This window comes from Rhinoderma darwinii, chromosome 3, assembly GCF_050947455.1.
Source record: "Rhinoderma darwinii isolate aRhiDar2 chromosome 3, aRhiDar2.hap1, whole genome shotgun sequence".
NCBI lineage: Eukaryota > Metazoa > Chordata > Amphibia > Anura > Rhinodermatidae > Rhinoderma > Rhinoderma darwinii.
This window is the reverse complement of record NC_134689.1, coordinates 263,685,944-263,705,377: the sequence shown is the minus strand read 5'-3', so window position 1 is coordinate 263,705,377 and position 19,434 is coordinate 263,685,944. Positions and strand designations below refer to the sequence as shown.

At 39.2% G+C, this 19,434-nt stretch overlaps 1 protein-coding gene across 1 annotated transcript in view; it reads right to left on the bottom strand.

Annotated features, from left to right (window-relative positions):
* The window catches only part of LOC142748069 (dual oxidase 1-like), a 131,658-nt gene that overhangs the window by 79,340 nt on the left and 32,884 nt on the right, over positions 1–19,434 (bottom strand). Inside the window, exons 13-16 of the mRNA XM_075855192.1 lie at positions 14,386–14,504; positions 5,808–5,945; positions 4,947–5,063; positions 671–873 (exon numbers count right to left, since the gene is read on the bottom strand). Of these exons, the coding sequence (XP_075711307.1) occupies positions 671–873; positions 4,947–5,063; positions 5,808–5,945; positions 14,386–14,504 (577 nt within the window). The remainder of the gene's footprint in view (positions 1–670; positions 874–4,946; positions 5,064–5,807; positions 5,946–14,385; positions 14,505–19,434) is intronic.

Here is a 19,434-nt window from a genome sequence, read left to right as displayed (position 1 = left end):
TAACAGATCTTGGTGGATGTACCCCAGTCAACACGAAAACAAGCTGTAAAATTGTAGCAATAACTGTCAGTGTTTAAGAAAATCAATGTATTGCTACATAAAATCCTGTAGAATGCTAGACTTATTATAAATGCATCAGCAATATCACGAGAGCCCCTTCTACAGTTTGTCATGGGTGAAGAAATAGTCCTGGCACAGAGTCTATTGAAAATATCACAGCAAGTACTATTGTAGAGAAAAGTGCTAATACTTTCATACGTAATGCAGTGCTGGATCCTGTGATTTGGTTATACCAAGTGATGTAAATGAGGGCAGTAGCTGCTTGGTTGCTTGGTACCTGCTATATCTCAATCTTGGTGCTTATTAAATGTAAAATGCTTTGCAATGAATGCTATAATGACATTTTACAAATTATGCTAACACTTAGATTTTTTTTTTCCAGTAATGCTGTGCTCCTTTAATCCAGCTGAATGCCCCAACTGCTTTTCTGGAGTAAAAATTCATGCTCAATATGTACATGAACAGCTTGGCATTCACAACTAGTGCCAGCAGTATGTAAAGATACAGTATATGCAACTCACATACACAACAGAAAGGTGAGACAAGAAAATGAAGCTGCCCATAGAATAATCACAACTAGGAGACGCTGTGACTTTAAGTTATTACTTACCATATCATACTCATTAGGCACTTTGACAAGCAGAGTTCGGCATCCACGATTATTAGACTGAATGACATTAAACATTTGATGGTTTTGCATATTGATGGTTCGCATTACTGTACATCTACTGTCCAAAATTTTGATCACTTGTTGTGAATGAATTTGTAAGAGAACAGGACAAAGTGGTTCATTTGGACCTTGCCATTCTTGAGCTGGAAAAGATTTAAAAAAAACTTAAAGTAGCACTTCGGCTACACTACATTGATTAACACCATGGCTCCCATTGACTTGCAGTAAGACTGACTTCCGGCCCCTACAGCAGATGCTGTAGGATTCAAGGAATAAGGTCACATAATCTCCATTCTAACAGTGGCCCGGAACAGAGCGGCTACCGATGCAATAAAGCACTGTGTAAGCATTTCATCACATTTTCTAAACTGGTGGCCATAAAAAAAAATGGTGCCCCGCTCCTTTAACTTGGCTTTGTACTTCACAGGTGTGATTTATTGATGTCAGCTCTTTTTGGGATGTATATGATCCTGCTACTCTGTGTCTTTGTCATCTCCTGTGGAATCAATGATGGGATAATAAATGGTGATCCAGCCACTTTTAGATGGAAACTGTGAATGCGTGTCCACCAGTTAAAGCATCGCTAGTTGGATGTGTACAGATTCTTACATAAGGAACTTAAGGGGACGCCACTGTAAGATTATTATAGTGATATTTCAGCATATCAACGTGTTTCTTAAACATATCAAATTGTGGAATTGCTTAATTTTTCATGATCTATTGTTTCAAAAATACTCTTATTTGTAGGGCAATCCCTTTAACCAATAATATGTAATATATACTGCACAAAACAATTTATTATGATTTAATAGGTCAATATACATAGATGTTTAGATACCCTTAACTAATGAAACTATTTCCAAATTAAAATTATAGATTCATTGTATAACCTTTTTAAAGAAATACTCCGGCAGGGGGAGTAGGTCTCTCCTACTGATCACCCACGTCACCCCCACTGAGCTAACAGTCATCCTCTTCCTGTAGAGTGCCGAGGGTAGACGTGTTGGTATCAATACATGCCAGCAGTCTTTCTGCACTATACTTATTAGTATGGAGATTCAGCTGTGGATGAACCTGTTGCCAGTATGCCAATTGAAATTAGGCAATTTATCTGAAATTACTGTCAGACCAGATTTTATTTTAACCACTTACTATATTTTTTTTATATTAGCAATAATATTTTTAGCCATTTTTTTCTGGGATCAAATTGATTCCAATCTTACACTGACAAAACAGTTTGACACAGTTTGGAAAGGCATTCTCGACAGATACAAAAAGAGAACTAGAGTTACACAAAACACAACTTATATCCATTAAATGCAGCTCTATTCATTTTGAAACCCTCCTATGAGTAAAGTGTGCACAAATCATGGTCTTTTTATACTATAGCAAACTATATTTTGCGTTATTGACATTAAAGGTGATACTACCACATTCCAAACTTTCCAGTATTAGGAATGTGACTGTTTTATAAGTACGGTATAGTAGCCTCAACGAAAATAATTGTATAAAGAGTAATATTGCTGAAACACACTGAATCTCATGCCACCTGGGCAACGACTTCTAAGAATGTGCCCCTCCCCCAGCACCCAGCTGCACCCTTTTAAATAAATGGTTAACATGTAAAATGTGGCTGCTAGACTGGAAACCTTAACACTCTTGGCAGAACATGTACCCTGTGTTATGCCTAGTGCAGGTTTCAAGGTTGTGGATTATGGCACAAAGATTTAAAGAACTTTAGAGAGAATCCCTGTGTCTCCCTCTCATGCACCAACCCCTTAAGCCTGGCACTAGGCATTGCACAGCGTATATATGTTTTGTCTGGAGTGCTGCATTCCAAAAAAGAGTTAGTGTTGCCCATAGAGTATACAAAGAAATAGATGGGACACTGCAATACATAATATCGTCACTTATGAATCCCATTATATTTTTGTATTGCCATTGATATTTATTGGTACCACTGTGCATTTTTACATTTGAGATATCATTTCATAAAACCCAAATTCCAGGAGAAATTCTGTCTCCTATTAAAAACAATTTTCACACTAAAATATTCCAATTTACAAAGACAGCACAGCTCAATTGTAGAGTTAAAACATTCAACAAAACATAAAAAGGCAAAATCTAACAGGCGCCACCATTAAGATAAGGAGTGAAGGATCATAAGGTCATTAAAACATTCATTTGCCAACTTACAACGCGTTTCAAAGTCATTCTGACTTTATCATGTACAGTGAAGGAAATAAGTATTTGATCCCTTGCTGATTTTGTAAGTTTGCCCACTCTCAAAGTCATGAACAGTCTAGAATTTTTAGGCTAGGTTAATTTTACCAGTGAGAGATAGATTATATTTAAAAAAAAACAGAAAATCACATAGTCAAAATTATATATATTTAATTGCATTTTGCACAGAGAAATAAGTATTTGATCCCCTACCAACCATTAAGAGTTCAGCCTCCTCCAGACCAGTTACACGCTCCAAATCAACTTGGTGCCTGCATTAAAGACAGCTGTCTTATATGGTCACCTGTATAAAAGACTCCTGTCCACAGACTCAATTAATCAGTCTGACTCTAACCTCTACAACATGGGCAAGACCAAAGAGCTTTCTAAGGATGTCAGGGACAAGATCATAGACCTGCACAAGGCTGGAATGGGCTACAAAACCATAAGTAAGACGCTGGGTGAGAAGGAGACAACTGTTGGTGCAATAGTAAGAAAATGGAAGACATACAAAATGACTGTCAATCGACATCGATCTGGGGCTCCATGCAAAATCTCACCTCGTGGGGTATCCTTGATCCTGAGGAAGGTGAGAGCTCAGCCGAAAACTACACGGGGGGAACTTGTTAATGATCTCAAGGCAGCTGGGACCACAGTCACCAAGAAAACCATTGGTAACACATTACGCCGTAATGGATTAAAATCCTGCAGTGCCCGCAAGGTCCCCCTGCTCAAGAAGGCACATGTACAGGCCCGTCTTAAGTTTGCAAATGAACATCTGGATGATTCTGAGAGTGATTGGGAGAAGGTGCTGTGGTCAGATGAGACAAAAATTGAGCTCTTTGGCATTAACTCAACTCGCCGTGTTTGGAGGAAGAGAAATGCTGCCTATGACCCAAAGAACACGGTCCCCACTGTCAAGCATGGAGGTGGAAACATTATGTTTTGGGGGTTTTTCTCTGCTAAGGGCACAGGACTACTTCACCGCATCAATGGGAGAATGGATGGAGCCATGTACCATCAAATCCTGAGTGACAACCTCCTTCCCTCCACCAGGACATTAAAAATGGCTCTTGGCTGGGTCTTCCACCACGACAGTGACCCGAAACATACAGCCAAGGCAACAAAGGAGTGGCTCAAAAAGAAGCACATTAAGGTCATGGAGTGGCCTAGCCAGTCTCCAGACCTTAATCCCATCGAAAACTTATGGAGGGAGCTGAAGATCCGAGTTGCCAAGCGACAGCGTCGAAATCTTAATGATTTACAGATGATCTGCAAAGGGGAGTGGGACAAAATTCCATCTAACATGTGTGCAAACCTCATTATCAACTACAAAAAACGTCTGACTGCTCTGCTTGCCAACAAGGGTTTTGCCACCAAGTATTAAGTCTTGTTTGCCAAAGGGATCAAATACTTATTTCTCTGTGCAAAATGCAAATAAATATATATTATTTTTACAATGTGATTTTCTGTTTTTTTTTTTTATATAATCTATCTCTCACTGGTAAAATGAACCTAGCCTAAAAATTCTAGACTGTTCATGTCTTTGACAGTGGGCAAACTTACAAAATCAGCAAGGGATCAAATACTTATTTCCTCCACTGTAACTGTTGAAGACGTTAGAATGACTTTGAGGCGGGTTGTACGTTGGCAAATGAATATTTTAATGATTGATCCTTAGCTTCTCTTACCTTTTTTCCTGGTATTGTGTACGAGGTCTGCAACCGGAGCAACAACCATGCCAATCGCAGGGCCACTCCCTTACCTACACGTGCCATCCTAGAGTAGTGCCTGTTCGTTGCACAACTCAGTCTGGTGAATGTTGCTCAATTTCCTCCGGACAGAGGATTATTATGATTAATTGTTATTAACATATCACACTATGGAGCTCTTTCAATCCAAATTATACAGTTAACCTATCATGAAAGGATGTCAAAATATATAAAACTGATGCTATGAAATGCATTATCACTTAAACACTGCTTCTGTTTACCTGTAATTCCTTCAGCAGATAGAACTTTTTTCATGCTGGGCATGGCTTTCTTATTTTGGATTTTTTTTAAGTCTTTTTTGCGAGATTGAGCAACGACCCAGGCAATAAAAAAGCTAACTGAAAGAAGAAAGGTAAAATAAAGAACATGTGAGATTGAATAGCAAACTCTATCTGTACAAGATTAGTAAGGCAATGTATTTACAAAGGTACTTAAAGGGGTTGTCCACCTTCTGACAACTGATGACCTATCCACCGGATAGGTCATCAGTAAGTCATCGTTGCGGGTCTGACACCAGGACCTCCCACCGATAAACTACTGTGGTGGCCTGCGGGCACCGGATGTTGTGGCACATAATGCTATGTATGGAGCCGGAAGCAGTTGGCTCCATACATAGCATAGCGGCCGTGCTGCAGAACTGCAGGTCTGCTCCTATTCACTTGAATAGGAGCAGAGCTGCAGTACTGCAGCTCGGCCGCTATTCCGTGGCCAGAGCTAACTGCTTCCGGCTTGTACATCCGGTGCACGGAGGCACCGGACTAACTGATCGGTGTGGGGCCCGGGTGTCGGAATCCCACAGATCATGTACTGATGACCTATCCGGTGGTCATCAGTTGTCAGAAGCTGGAAAAGCCCTTTAACTTTTTAAGTCATTTTTTTTTAGGTGACATAAAGGAAGATGTTGCTAATACAGGTATACCAGAGTTGCCTAAAAATTTATTATGTAGTGTGCTTTATTTTGATAAATTTGGCACAATTTGCATAAATTCAAAGGCTAATTTTCACTTGCTCTGATTATTGATTAATATACCCCATTTTTTTTAAAAAGAGCATTAAGAAAAAATATTGCTAAATCTACAAACCTAAAGGAAAAGCACAAATAATCACAATAAGACTGCTGTATCCAATCACACATCCTTCAAAGTAATCAATGGCAGTGAGAGGAACACAAGGTGGAAGCATTGTAGCTGCTGTTTGCTCTGGTTGAGGACATGGATCACCTAAACATGGAAAGATATTATAATAAACTGTAACACAGAAGCTGAATTTTGATACATTAATCAAACATATAATTGAACTTCTTCAGACCTACCTTGTGACATTACTGTGATGTACCCAATATCTTCTGTATGTTTAAGGTCGCTTTCAGACAGGCATAATACTTTAGCTTTTTCTGCACCTGTATTACAGACGTAAAACCCGGACCTCGTGCGGTTCATCAGAACCAGAGTTACAGCACCATAGGATTGTATGGGCCTCTAACTCCAGCTGTAATGAAACGCGGGAGGTCTGGGTGTTGCGTCCGGACCACAGGTGCAAAAAAGCTAAAGTATTATGCCTGTCTGAAAGCGACCTTAGACTTATATTGTAAAAGTGAAGATCATCAGCACATTCTACTCTATTTACTGTCAATTTAAGCCAAATTTAAGCAACAGGTTTTCCACCCTCGTATGCAGTACATAAGCACTATCAAGATGCTGGATATGTTAATGTGTATTTGTGCAGAAAAATTACTTTTTTTCCCCATTGAAATCCAATAAAAGATGGTAAAAAATATTCCCACTGAAGTATAGTATGAGCTTGCTTCACTGTCTACTACTAATTTGCTTAAATATTTTAACCTCTCAGCAATACCGCTAGGCAGAGGTGCTGAGACTGTAAATGGAAGGGGGAGAACTATTCATGGTAGCACTCTCTGACTGGCACTTTATATAGGTTCACTCTCAGGCACTGTATATGGACACTTTCTCCTTTGCACTGTATATAGTGGCCCATACAGGGGTGCCCTGTATATGGGTGCCCTAGTTGGCACCATGTATGGGTAACTCTCTGGCAGGTAGGTGGTATTATTCTGTCACTGTTAGGTGGTATTATTTGAGAAACAACGACTTTACTTTTGCTTTTCAACTTATTTAGCAGAAAATCTAGAATCAACCATCTTCAAATTTATGCATCTATCTAAAAATCCAAAGATCCAGCAGCACAGGCAGCTTGTGGGTGCAGGTCCTGGGGAACAGACCTTCATCCCGTTTATATACACCAACGAAACAGATGGCACTCCGTACGTAGTTCAAATGAATATAAAGGGGTACTTTATTACTATATTCCCTTGAACTACAGAGTGCTGCCTGTTTCTATGGTGCATCTATCTAGCTATCATCTATCTGTCGGTATGTCTGTCTATCTTATGCGGGTGGATATAAACTTGTCCTTGCACGTTCTAACCCAACTTTAAGTGAGAGTTCCAACGAAGCAGGAACTGACCTACTTTTACCTTTTGCCCTAAAGGTACATCTGCTGTATTTTTAAAACTTTCATAAATTTCCCAATTTATCAATGTCATAATTGTATTCAGAATTTGTTTTCACACAAAACCCATACTAAAAATGGCTCCACCTAAGATTTGTACATGTGTGAAGAACCTCACAAGAGGGTACACAGGGATAATCTGGTGAGCGGATACATTTTTGAGGAAAGATTTGGGTGCTCTTTTACTATGGGCTGCAGCCAAAACACTGTTCTCTGGAAACACTTAGTTGGTACCTGACCTTATTAGTCATTTTAGAAACATTGAATTAAAGGGGTTGGATATTTTACAGCTAGCATGGCATAAAATTGGGAGTTATTTTAGTTACACTATTGATGGGGTACAATGGAAACAATGGAGACCCATGAGCAATTGATTTCTGAACATCCTTAGCACTTTGTAAGAGACTGTGCCTGTGCATGCCCGCGACACTGAGAGTTCTAGTTTAGCACCTACGGAAAATAAGGGTCAGTTTACACCGAGTTATTTGGCGCTGATTTTGATGCGGAAACCGCGTTGGAATCAGAACCAAATAATAGCTGAAATTGCCCCCCATTGATTTCAATGGAAGGCAGAGGCATATTTTTTTCCCAGGCGGCTTATGGCCGCTCACGAGAAAAAAAAGGGTAATGTCCTTGCCGCGGTTTACGTCTCTGACTTCCCATTGAAATCAATGGAAGGCAGATAAAACCAGCGGCGCTCGTTTCCTTACATTAGCTTTAATAGACACGGGCAAAAAACACTGCGGAAAAAAAAGTGCAGGCAGTTCAAAACCTGCCTCAATATTCTTGAAGGAATTCTGAAGCAGATTTTTTGTGCCTGCAAAAAAAACTCAGCGTGAACAGGGCCTAAAACTGAGCCAGTGCGGGAGGATGAACAGCTCCTAAATCTGCATAGTTATTTCTCTTCCATTGTTTACATCTGGAGCAGGGGTGCTTTCCAACTGGAATATGCAAATTACAATGTTGTTAAAAAGCATTTCCACCAAAAAATAAAACAATCACTCCTTGAGGTCAAGCCTTTTATTATTCTATTCGGTTGTTTTATAATTTTCCTTGGTCTAAAAGATCCTGGATTTGACAATCCCTAATGTGAAGCGCTCATTGAAGAAGCAGCGCCGTGTTTCAACTTCTGTCTACTCACACTATGGAGGATCAGGGGAGGAAGTGAGGGGTGACAGTGTGCCGCGTGCTGGGGTGACAGTGTGCCGGGAGCTGGTGCCACTCGCTGATAGTAATAAGAAACAGCTGATTGGTTGATCGGACAAATCAGCTGCTTAGGGGTTTCTGTATATTATATATTTCTGAATTATGTAGTTTGGACTATTTAATTAGCTTGAGCAAGATTGCTAAGCAAGGAATTTTTTTATTTTTTTATGGTTATCTTTATACAGTAATAGAGATAAATTAAATTGTTAACCTACAATAAAGTGCTGCGGGCATTTCTTGCCAAATTATTGTGTTACGTGCTTATTTCTTATTATTATAGATGTGTTTGATAAGTGCGACTCCATGGCAGCCATTGTTATGCTCATATAAGTTTTTACCCATAATTTCACAGACCCTGTATGGCATATAAATCATGTTATGCTGAGTTATATTTCCTCCATCCTAGTCTCTCCTACTGCTTTGTCTTTTTAAAGAGGCTCTGTCACCAGATTTTCAAACCCCTATCTCCTATTGCATGTGATCGGCGCTGCAATGTACATAACAGTAACATTTTGTTGTTTTTTTAAAACGTTCATTTTTGGCCAAGTTATGATCTATTTTATATATATGCAAATGAGCTTTGAAATGGACAATTGGGCGTTTTTTTTTCGTTATGTCCAACTGGGCGTGTATTGTGTTTTTAACTGGGCGTGTTTACGTGTATGACGCTGACCAATCAGTGACCAGTCAGCGTCATACACTCATCTCCATTGATTTACACAGCAGCGATGTGCAGCCGCATACACAGAGATTAACGTTAATCAAGTGTCCTGATAATGAATACACATGAAATCCAGCCTGGACGTCATGTGTATTCAGAATCCTGACACTTCTAACTCTTTTCTTGGAGATTTCCAGCAAGGGAGACGAAATCTCGTTTACCTCCGTAATCTCGCGATATTACGCATGGCTTGCGGGAATCTCACAGAAAAGATTCAGAAGTGTCAGGATTCTGAATACACATGACACATGACACATGACAGTGTCACAGCCATGTTACACGACCCCTTGCCATTACACACCCCATTGACAGTTCAGGGGGTTGTTTAAATATCGGGTGCCAAATATAACGGCACCAATATCTAAATAACGGAGGAGAGTAGAAAAAAAATGTAAAGTGCCCAAGGGTTTGTGCAGCCCTCCCCATTACTTGCTGCACTCATAATATCATAATAATCACAATAAGACTGCTGTATCCAATCACACATTCTTCAAAGTAATCAATGGCAGTGAGAGGAACACAAGGTGGAAGCATTGTAGCTGCTGTTTGCTCTGGTTGAGGACATGGATCACCTAAACATGGAAAGATATTATAATAAACTGTAACACAGAAGCTGAATTTTGATACATTAATCAAACATCTAATAGAGCTTCTTCAGCCCTACCTTTTCCTAATCCATGACATTACTGTGATGTACCCAATATATACTGTGCTTTTACGAGCTCTTTCAGACGGGCACAATACTTTAGCTTTTTTCTGCACCTGTATTACAGGCATAAAACCCGGACCTCGCAAATTTCATCAGAACCAGAGTTACAGCACCATAGGATGCTATGGGCCTCTAACTTCAGCTGTAATGAACCGCGGGAGGTCTGGGTGTTGAGTCCGTACCACAGGTGCAAAAAAGCACCACTATTACACTCATGTGAAAGCGACCTTAGACTTATATTGTGAAAGTGAAGATCATCAGCACATTCTACTCTATTTACTGTCAATTTAAGCAACAAGTTTTCCACCCTCATATGCAGTACATAAGCACTATCAAGATGCAGAATATGTTAATGTGTATTTGTGCAGAAAAATTACTTTTTTCCCCATTAAAATACATAAATGATGGTAGAAAATATTTGCACTGAAGTATAGTATCAGTTTGCTTAACTAACAACTTATTTAATTTGCTTAAATATTTTAACCTCTCAGCAATACCGCTAGGCAGGGGTGCTGAGACTGTAAATGGAAGGGGGAGAACTATTCAAGGTAGCACTCTCTGGCTGGCACTTTATATAGGTTCACTCTCGGGCACTGTATTTGGACACTCTCTGCTTTGCACTGTATATGGGTACCCTATACAGGGGTGACCTGTATATGGGTGCCCTAACTAGCAACAAGTATGGGTAACTCTCTGGCAGGTAGGTAGTAGTATTCAGTCACAGTTAGGTGGTATTATTTGAGAAACAACCACTTTACTTTCGCTTTTCAATTATATTTAGCAGAAAATCTAGAATCAACCATCTTCAATTTTATGTATCTATCTGAGAATCCAAAGATCAAGCAGCACAGGCAGTACTATATTCACGTGAACTACAGAGTGCTGCCTGTTTCTATGGTGCATCTATCTATCTATCTATCTATCTATCTATCTATCTATCTATCTATCTATCTATCTATCTATCTATCTAGCTATCTAGCTATCTATCTAGCTATCATCTATCTGTCGGTATGTCTGTCTATCTTATGCGGGTGGATATAAACTTGTCCTTGCACGTTCTAACCCAACTTTAAGTGAGAGTTCCAACGAAGCAGGAACTGACCCACTTTTACCTTTTGCCCTAAAGGTACATCTGCTGTATTTTTAAAACTTTCATAAATTTCTCAATTTATCAATGGCATAATTGTATTCATCATTTGTTTTCGCACAAAACCCATACTAAAAAAGGCTCCACCTAAGATTTGAACATGTGTGAAGAACCTCACAAGAGGGTACACAGGGATAATCTGGTGAGCGGATACATTTTTGAGGAAAGATTTGGGTGCTCTTTTACTATGGGCTGCAGCCAAAACTCTGTTCTCTGGAAACACTTAGTTGGTACCTGACCTTATTAGTCATTTTAGAAACATTGAATTAAAGGGGTTGGATATTTTACAGCTAGCATGGCATAAAATTGGGAGTTATTTTAGTTACACTATTGATGGGGTACAATGGAAACAATGGAGACCCATGAGCAATAGATTTCTGAACATCCTTAGCACTTTGTAATAGCCTGTGCCTGTGCATACTCGCGACACTGAGAGTTCTAGTTTAGCACCTACGGAAAATAAGGGTCAGTTTACACAGTTATTTGGCGCTGATTTTGATGCGGAAACCGCGTCGGAATCAGCACCAAAAAATAGCTGAAATTGCTCCCCATTGATTTCAATGGAAGGCAGAGGCATTTTTTTCCCAGGTGGCTTTTGGCCGCTCACGAGAAAAAAAAAGCGTCATGTCCTTTCTTACCGCGGTTTCTGTCACTGAACTCCCATTGAATTCAATGGAAGGCAGATAAAACCAGCGGCGCTCGTTTCCTTACATTAGCTTTAATGGCTACGGGTGAAAAACACTGCGGAAAAAAAAGTGCAGGCAGTTCAAAATCTGCCTCAAAATTCTTGAAGGAATTCTGAAGCAGATTTTTTTCTGCCTGCAAAAAAACTCAGTGTGAACAGGGACTAAAACTGAGCCAGTGCGGGAGGATGAACAGCTCCTAAATCTGCATAGTTATTTCTCTTCCATTGTTTACATCTGGAGCAGGGGTGCTTTCCAACTGGAATATGCAAATTACAATGTTGTTAAAAAGCATTTCCACCAAAAAATAAAACAATCACTCCTTGAGGTCAAGCCTTTTATTATTCTATTCGGTTGTTTTATAATTTTCCTTGGTCTAAAACATCCTGGATTTGACAATCCCTAATGTGATACGTTCATGGAAGAAGCAGCGCCATGTTTCCACTTTTACCTACTCCCACTATAGAGGATCAGGTGAGAAAGAGAGGGGTGACAGTGCGCCGCGTACTGGCGCCAGAGTGTTACAGCAAGAGCTGGAGAGAGGAGAGCGTGTGCGCGCACACGCTCTCACTCTTCAGCTGTCGGCAGACATGGACAAGACTGATCTCTTGCGAGAGACTGCCGGACTGACAACAGGGTGTGTCATTGCTATGGACAGTGTAAGAGGACAGTGTAAGAGGACAGTCTTGTAATTGTTTGCCGAACTGGCAAGGGAGCGTGTCACTGCTACGGACAGTGTAAGAGCTGCAGAGAGGAGAGCAAGGGGGTGTGTCACTGCATGTGCGCTCTCCTCTTTAGCTCTTGCACTATCCATAGCAGACACATGCCCCCTTGCCAGTTCGACAGACAAGGACAAGACTGTGATCTCTCCAAGAGATCACAGTCTTGTCCTTGTCTGCCGAGAGCTGAAGAGTGAAAGCTTTCACGCTCTCCTCTCTCCAGCTCTTGCACTGTCTGCAGCAGTGACATGCCCACTTGCCAGTTCCACAGACAAGTACAAGACTGTGCTCTCTCGCGAGAGATCAGTCTTGTCCTTGTCTGCCAACAGCTGAAGAGTGAGAGCGTGCGCACACGCTCTCCTCTCTCCAGCTTTTGCTGTAACACTGTCCGTAGCTGATTGGACATTGTCTCAGCCATAGCAACACGCCCTCTTGCCATTACACGCCCCATTGACAGTTCAGTGGGTTATTTAAATATCGGGCGCCAAATATAACGGCACCGATATCTAAATAATGGGGGAGGTAGAAAAAATGTAAAGTGCCCCAGGGTTTGTGCAGCCGTGCCCATTATATGCTGTACTCAGCTGCACATGTATGGGTGAAAGGTTTTCTTTAAATACTTTTGTGTCAAAAAAAGACAAAAGTATTGTAGGTATGATAACTTTATTGGCTAACCATAAAAATTATATATACAAGCTTTCAGAGCACACAGGCCCCTTATTCAGGCAGGTTTACAAATGAATGACTGAGGAAAAACGCACAATATTTAAGATGTTACACAAAGACAATTAGTACATGGGATGATACAACATTAAGATAAGCCGGGGCAATAAAACTGAGGTTATAGGGGTGATTATTTAGGAGTTAAGGAATCTGGAGTCAGTCTGATGGGGGATGTGACCTGTGTCCATGTAGTGGCTCATAAATCCAGGTGTTAGATTGAGGCCTTGTGTCAATGGCTGGAATGACAAATCCGCCTCCAATGCAAGTGAATGGGGTTTCTGTGACAGTCACACTGCACATCCACAGCAGAAATCTGAGTGTCAACCTCAGATTTCTGCCACGTATCCTTTAGTAAATGTGTGTTGGGTTTGCCATAGGCAAATGCGACACATCGGAACAGAGCCTAAAATGTAAGTCAATCTGTCCTAAAAGAGTAAAAAATCCTTCCTGATCCCAACTGGTGATCAGACTGGATCAAGAATGTTGATTTTTTTTTTGGACTCAACATTCATACGAGAATTCTATACACTTACATGATTCTATACACTTACATAAATTTTGATGCTATTTTGTTTAAGAAATCATCTAAGCCTCTCTTAAAGCGATTAACGAGTTCTGCTCAAACCAGTTTTCGAGATGACAAGTCCAGCTCTACTGTAAAGAATGCTTGTTGCCTCTGGATAGTGATTTTTTTTTCTCCACACGAAGACAGTGCCCTCTTGTCTTTTGATGGGATTTTCACTCTATATTTTATATGCACCATTGTAAATACTTATACAAATGTAACATGCCCCACATTGAAATTTTTCTTAAGACTAAATAAATTGAAAGATTTTAATCTTTCCTCATAACTGAGGATCTCCATACCCCTTAAAAGTTTTGTTGCAAGTTAATTGAAAATGTAAGGTGTCTGTTTGTACCGCATAGGTAAATTAAAACAAAAGTTGTTTTTTTGTGTGTGTGGATTGTACAGTATCATTAATACATACTGTCATTTTGCTACTCTCAGCCAGAACATTATTTTTTACCTGTTCTTATCTGCACCAGTTATTTGCACCAGTTTGCATAAATCTTCCATTGGGACCAATAAATAATTTTAAAACATATGTACCCATGCCACAGATATTCTGCACCTCATAGCACTGCTAAGTGCAACTAAATGATAACATGTAAATTTGCAAATGTGCCACAAGGATGTTTCAAGGTCCTATATTTGAACTTACCATCAACCCAAGTGAATACCTGCTGTTGGATATCTCCCAATTCTGCAGAGGTAGCCGCTAAAATGACATCATGGAATGATGTATTCTTAATCTTTGCTATTTCTTCTGCATTAAATAATCTACAGAAGAAATAATATAATAATAATCAATGTTATTCTTCTGAAAGACTCAAACACAAATACATGGGAACATAAAAATAAAATAGCATTTTCTGCTGTATTTGTCTTATTATGTCTGTTTCTTGGAAAGTTGGTTGAAAACTAATATGGCAGCAAATCAGTTCCGTCAGAGGTTGTCTCCCAGTCTTCTGACTGATAAAGACTTCATAAAAGCTGTCTAAGTGAGCAGACTTGTTGTTAAATATCACCCCATCTTTCCCATAAACGAAGAAATGGGTGAAGAGAATATTTAACATCTTGACAGAAGACGACGGAATGCGCGATTTGTTTTGCGTTTTTGAGTCTATTGACTTAATGCTTTCTGTTTGTCAGGCAAATGTGCTATTAGTGTTATTATTGCCACTTTGTTAAGAATGACAAGACACAATATGTGCCACCATGTATCAAGGAGGATCTCTCACCAAGCAAACCTCAGTATACTAGGGCATCTGTTTTACATACTAGCACATATTAATATACTAAAAGCAGACCGCAGCCGCGAGTTTAGTCAATATACAATAGAGACACTAGATTAATCTTGCAACAGTTGTTGCCAAATTAAGACTGAATTACCATCTGTTGTCAGACCGCAGTGGAATTTTTAAATAAGTGTGGTTAAGTTTGTTGTTGTTATATCTTGCCTTTTGGCAAGTTAGTGTTACTGACTATAGAATTGCTTGCCCGCCAGCTACCTGGGTCTATTATTTGTTCTCTGTTTTACATACCACGCAAACTGTCTGTTGGTAACCCAAGACGGAGTTCAGTGGTAGGGATTGACAGTCCATAAAAATGTTCACAATTAATTTTAGTTTACAAGAAAACAAGGTGTTTCAATTGCAATAATACTCTGAACTTTACTTAAGCAGACAACTGATAACGGGTTCTTTTTAAATCTGTGTCCCAGTGCTTGGGACCTGCAGCCATTTTTGCAATATCCATCATCATGGGTTCATATTGGACCATTCTAAAATTTACAAGAAAACATAATTGTTTTCCTTCACATAGAGGTAGACTAAAATTCCTTTAAATACAACATCCAATAATCTATAAAGTCAGATATACTATAGTAATGTGCCACTTGTGTCCAGCACATAACTGCAATATAATGTGGAATTTAATAATCAGAAGAAAGAGACAAGAGTAGAGATAATTAATTAAGAAACTCCTCGGATTAAAATTTTGTGTCAGCATTCTATATTAGGGCTGCATTTTATTTCACGGCTGTCTTCCTGAAAGTTCAATACCCTTAGGCTCTTTTCATATCTGCGTTGTTCATTTCTGATGTTCTGAGGACTTTCCATAAGGGGTCCATGATTTTACTGTACAAAATAGTACAGCATGCTGCGCTATGTTGTCTGCCATTTCTATCTGGATCTATAATTGTGGAGCCTCCAATGCAGATGTGAACATTTTTTAATAATCTGGCACATATTATTTCTGACTGATGATAGAATTAACTCCTTCCTGTCCTGTGCTGTAATAGTACATTACGGTGAGCGGACTCCCTCTGTAAGCCCCTCAGCACCTCTGCGACAAGATTTTGCAACGCTAATTGGTTGCCATCATAGCCTGTGTCCAAACATTAGCCCCCAGGTCTGCCATGTACAATTAAAAAGCCTAGCAGGCCCTGCCTAATAAGTTGCCTGTCAGTGCATAAAAAAAAATTCATTTTCCCTTACAAAATAGTTTAAAAATAAATAAAAATATATATATTAAAAAAACGACACATAATCATAGCAATCATAACAACCTGTACTATAAAATGAAAATGTTATTTATCCCACATGGTGAAAGCCTTAAAAGAAAAACCTATAAAATAATGACAGAATTTCTTGTTTTTTGGACAACTCGCCTTACAAAATAGGAATAAAAACGAATTAAAAAGTTGTATGCAGCCCAACATGGTACCAAAGAAAACTACAACTCATCTCCCCAAAAAAATAAGCCCTCATAAAGCTATGTCAACGGTAAAAAAAAATTCTGGCTGCCAGAATGTGCTAACACAAAACAAATTATATAAAAAAGTGCAAAAATAGTAAAAAAAAACAAACAAACAAACAAAACAATATAAATTTGGTGTTGTTGTAATCGAAAAGACACATTGAGAAAAAATAACAAGTCATTTATAGCGCATGGTGAACGCTGTAAAAACAAATTGCAAAAAACAATGGCGAAATATCTGTTTTCTCCAAAATATTAATTAACCCCTTAAGGACGCAGCCACTTTTGGACCAAATGACACAGCCTCATTTTTAAAATCTGACGTGTGTTAGTATATGTGGTAATAACTTGGGAATGCTTTTACCTATTCAAGCGATTCTGAGAAAGTTTTCTCGTGACATATTGTGAAATTTGGTCGATATATTCAATATTTTTGTATGAAAAACACCAAAATTTAGGGAAAATTTGCAAAAAATTAGCATTTTCTAAATTCAAATGTATCTGCTTGTAAGACAGATACTTATACCACACAAAATAGTTACTAGCTAACATTTCCCATATGTCTACTTTAGATTGGCATCGTTTTTTGAACATCCTTTTATTTTTCTAGGACATTACAAGGCTTATAAGTTTAGCAGCAATTTCTCACATTTTCAAGAAAATTTCAAAAGCCTATTTTTTTAGGGACCAGTTCAGTTCCAAAGTGGCTTTGAGGGCCTTATATATTAGGAACCCCCACAAATCACCCCATTTTAAAGTATTCAAAACAGCATTTCAAAAGTTTCTTAACCCTTTACGCATTTCACAGGAATTAAAGCAAAATGGAAGGGAAATTTTTTTTGCAGAAATTCCATTTTAATCCATTTTTCCTGTAATACTGAAGGTTTTTACCAGAGAAACACAACTGAATATTTATTGCCCTAATTCTGAAGTTTTTAGAAATAACACACATGTGGCCCTAGTGTGCTATTGGACTGAAACAAAAGCCCCAGAAGCAAAGAAGCACCTAGTGGATTCTTGGGCCTTCCTTTTCTTAAATTATATTTCAGGTACCATGTCAGGTTAGATGAGGTCTTGTGGTGCAAAAATAAAGGCAACACCCCAAAAAAGACCCCATTTTGGAACCTACACCGCTTGAGGAATTCATCTAGGGGTGTAGTGAGCATTTTGACCCCACAGGTGTTTCATAGATTTCATTAGAATTGTGCAGTGAAAATGAAAAATTACAATATTTTCCAATAAGATGTAGCTTTACCTCAAAATTGTTAATTTTTTCAACAAATAAATGAGGGAAAGCTCCCCAACATTTGTAAAGCAACTTCTCCAGAGTACGGAAATACCAAACATGTGGTCATAAACTGCTGTTTGGGCAAGCGGCAAGACTCGGAAGGGAAGGCACGCCATTTAGCTTTTGGAGCGCTGATTTTGCTGGATTGATTTCTGTGCACCATGTCGCATTTGTGAAGCTCCTAAGGTACCAGTACAGCGGAAACCCCCCAAAAGTGACTCCATTTGGGAAATTACACCCCTTGAGGAATTCATCTAGGGGTGTAGTGAGCATTTTGACCTCACAGGTGTTTCATAGATTTCATTAGAATTGGGCAGTGAAAATGAAAAATTACATTATTTTCCAATAAGATGTAGATTTACCTCAAAATGTTTAATTTTTTCAACAAATAAATGAGGAAAAGCACCCCAACATTCGTAAAGCAACTTCCCCAGAGTACGGAAATACCAAACATGTGGTCATAATATGCTGTTTGGGCAAGCGGCAGGACTTGGAAAGGAAGGCACGCCATTTAGCTTTTGGAGTGCTGGATTGATTTCTCCGCACCATGTCGCATTTGTAAAGGTACCAGTGCCGTGGAAAGCCCCCAAAAGTGACCCCGTTTGGGAAACTAAACCCTTTAAGGAATTTTTCAAGTGGTAAAGTGAGCATTTTGACCCCACAGGTGTTTCATACACTGGGCAGTAAAAATGTAAAATTCAAAGAAAATTTTGCTTTAGCCCCAAATTCATAATTTTCACAAGGGGTTAAAGGAGAAAAAGCACACACAGTATGTTACACAATTTCTCCTGAATACGCTAATACCCTATTTTTGGAGATAAACTGCTGTTTGAGCACATGGCAGGGCTCAGAATGTAAAGAGCACCATGCAACATCTGAGGTCTACTACGATGTCATTTACTGCCCTCTGTCATGAAAACAGAGGCTCTGTGGTGTCAAAACATTAGAAACCCAGAAAAGTGACCCCATTTAGGAAACTAAACCCCTCAAAGAATTCATCTAGCGGTATAGTGAGAAGATTTCGATTGTAATGTAACACCTTTCAAGGTATTCATCTAGAGGTATACAGAAATATACAGATCCTAGCAGCACCGGCAGTGTGTGGGTGCAAGCTCTGAGGGACAGACCAAGTCCCAGATACACAGGAATCAAAAAAATGAGCAGCAACTCCAATAGTTTAGAAAGGCTCCAGTGAACGGAGCTGAAACGTTGCACGGGCAATAAAGTACCCACTTTTTTCACCTAAACTATTGGAGTTGCTGCTCATTTTTTGATTCCCATCTAGAGGTATAGTGAGAATTTTTAATCTGTGAAGCGACAACCCTCTAGGTATTCATCTAGGGGTATAGTGAGAATTTTTAAATTGTGAAGTGACAACCCTCTAGGTATTCATCTAGGGGTATAATAAGAAATACTTTAATTTTAGTAACTAAGGAGGGCAACCTGGAAAACTCGCAATGGAGGGAGAGGGAATGTCAGGTCCCACTACCAACCTACCCACCATTCCATAAAATCCAGCCCAAAAAATAAATCAAAGGCCTCAGCAAAAAAAGATTTGCTGAGACAACCAATCTCATCTCGATTTATTCCTCTCACCCAGATTTGCAACCTAGGTGAGAAAGACACTCCCTTAGGTATAGTGAGAATTTTTTGTTTTGTTTT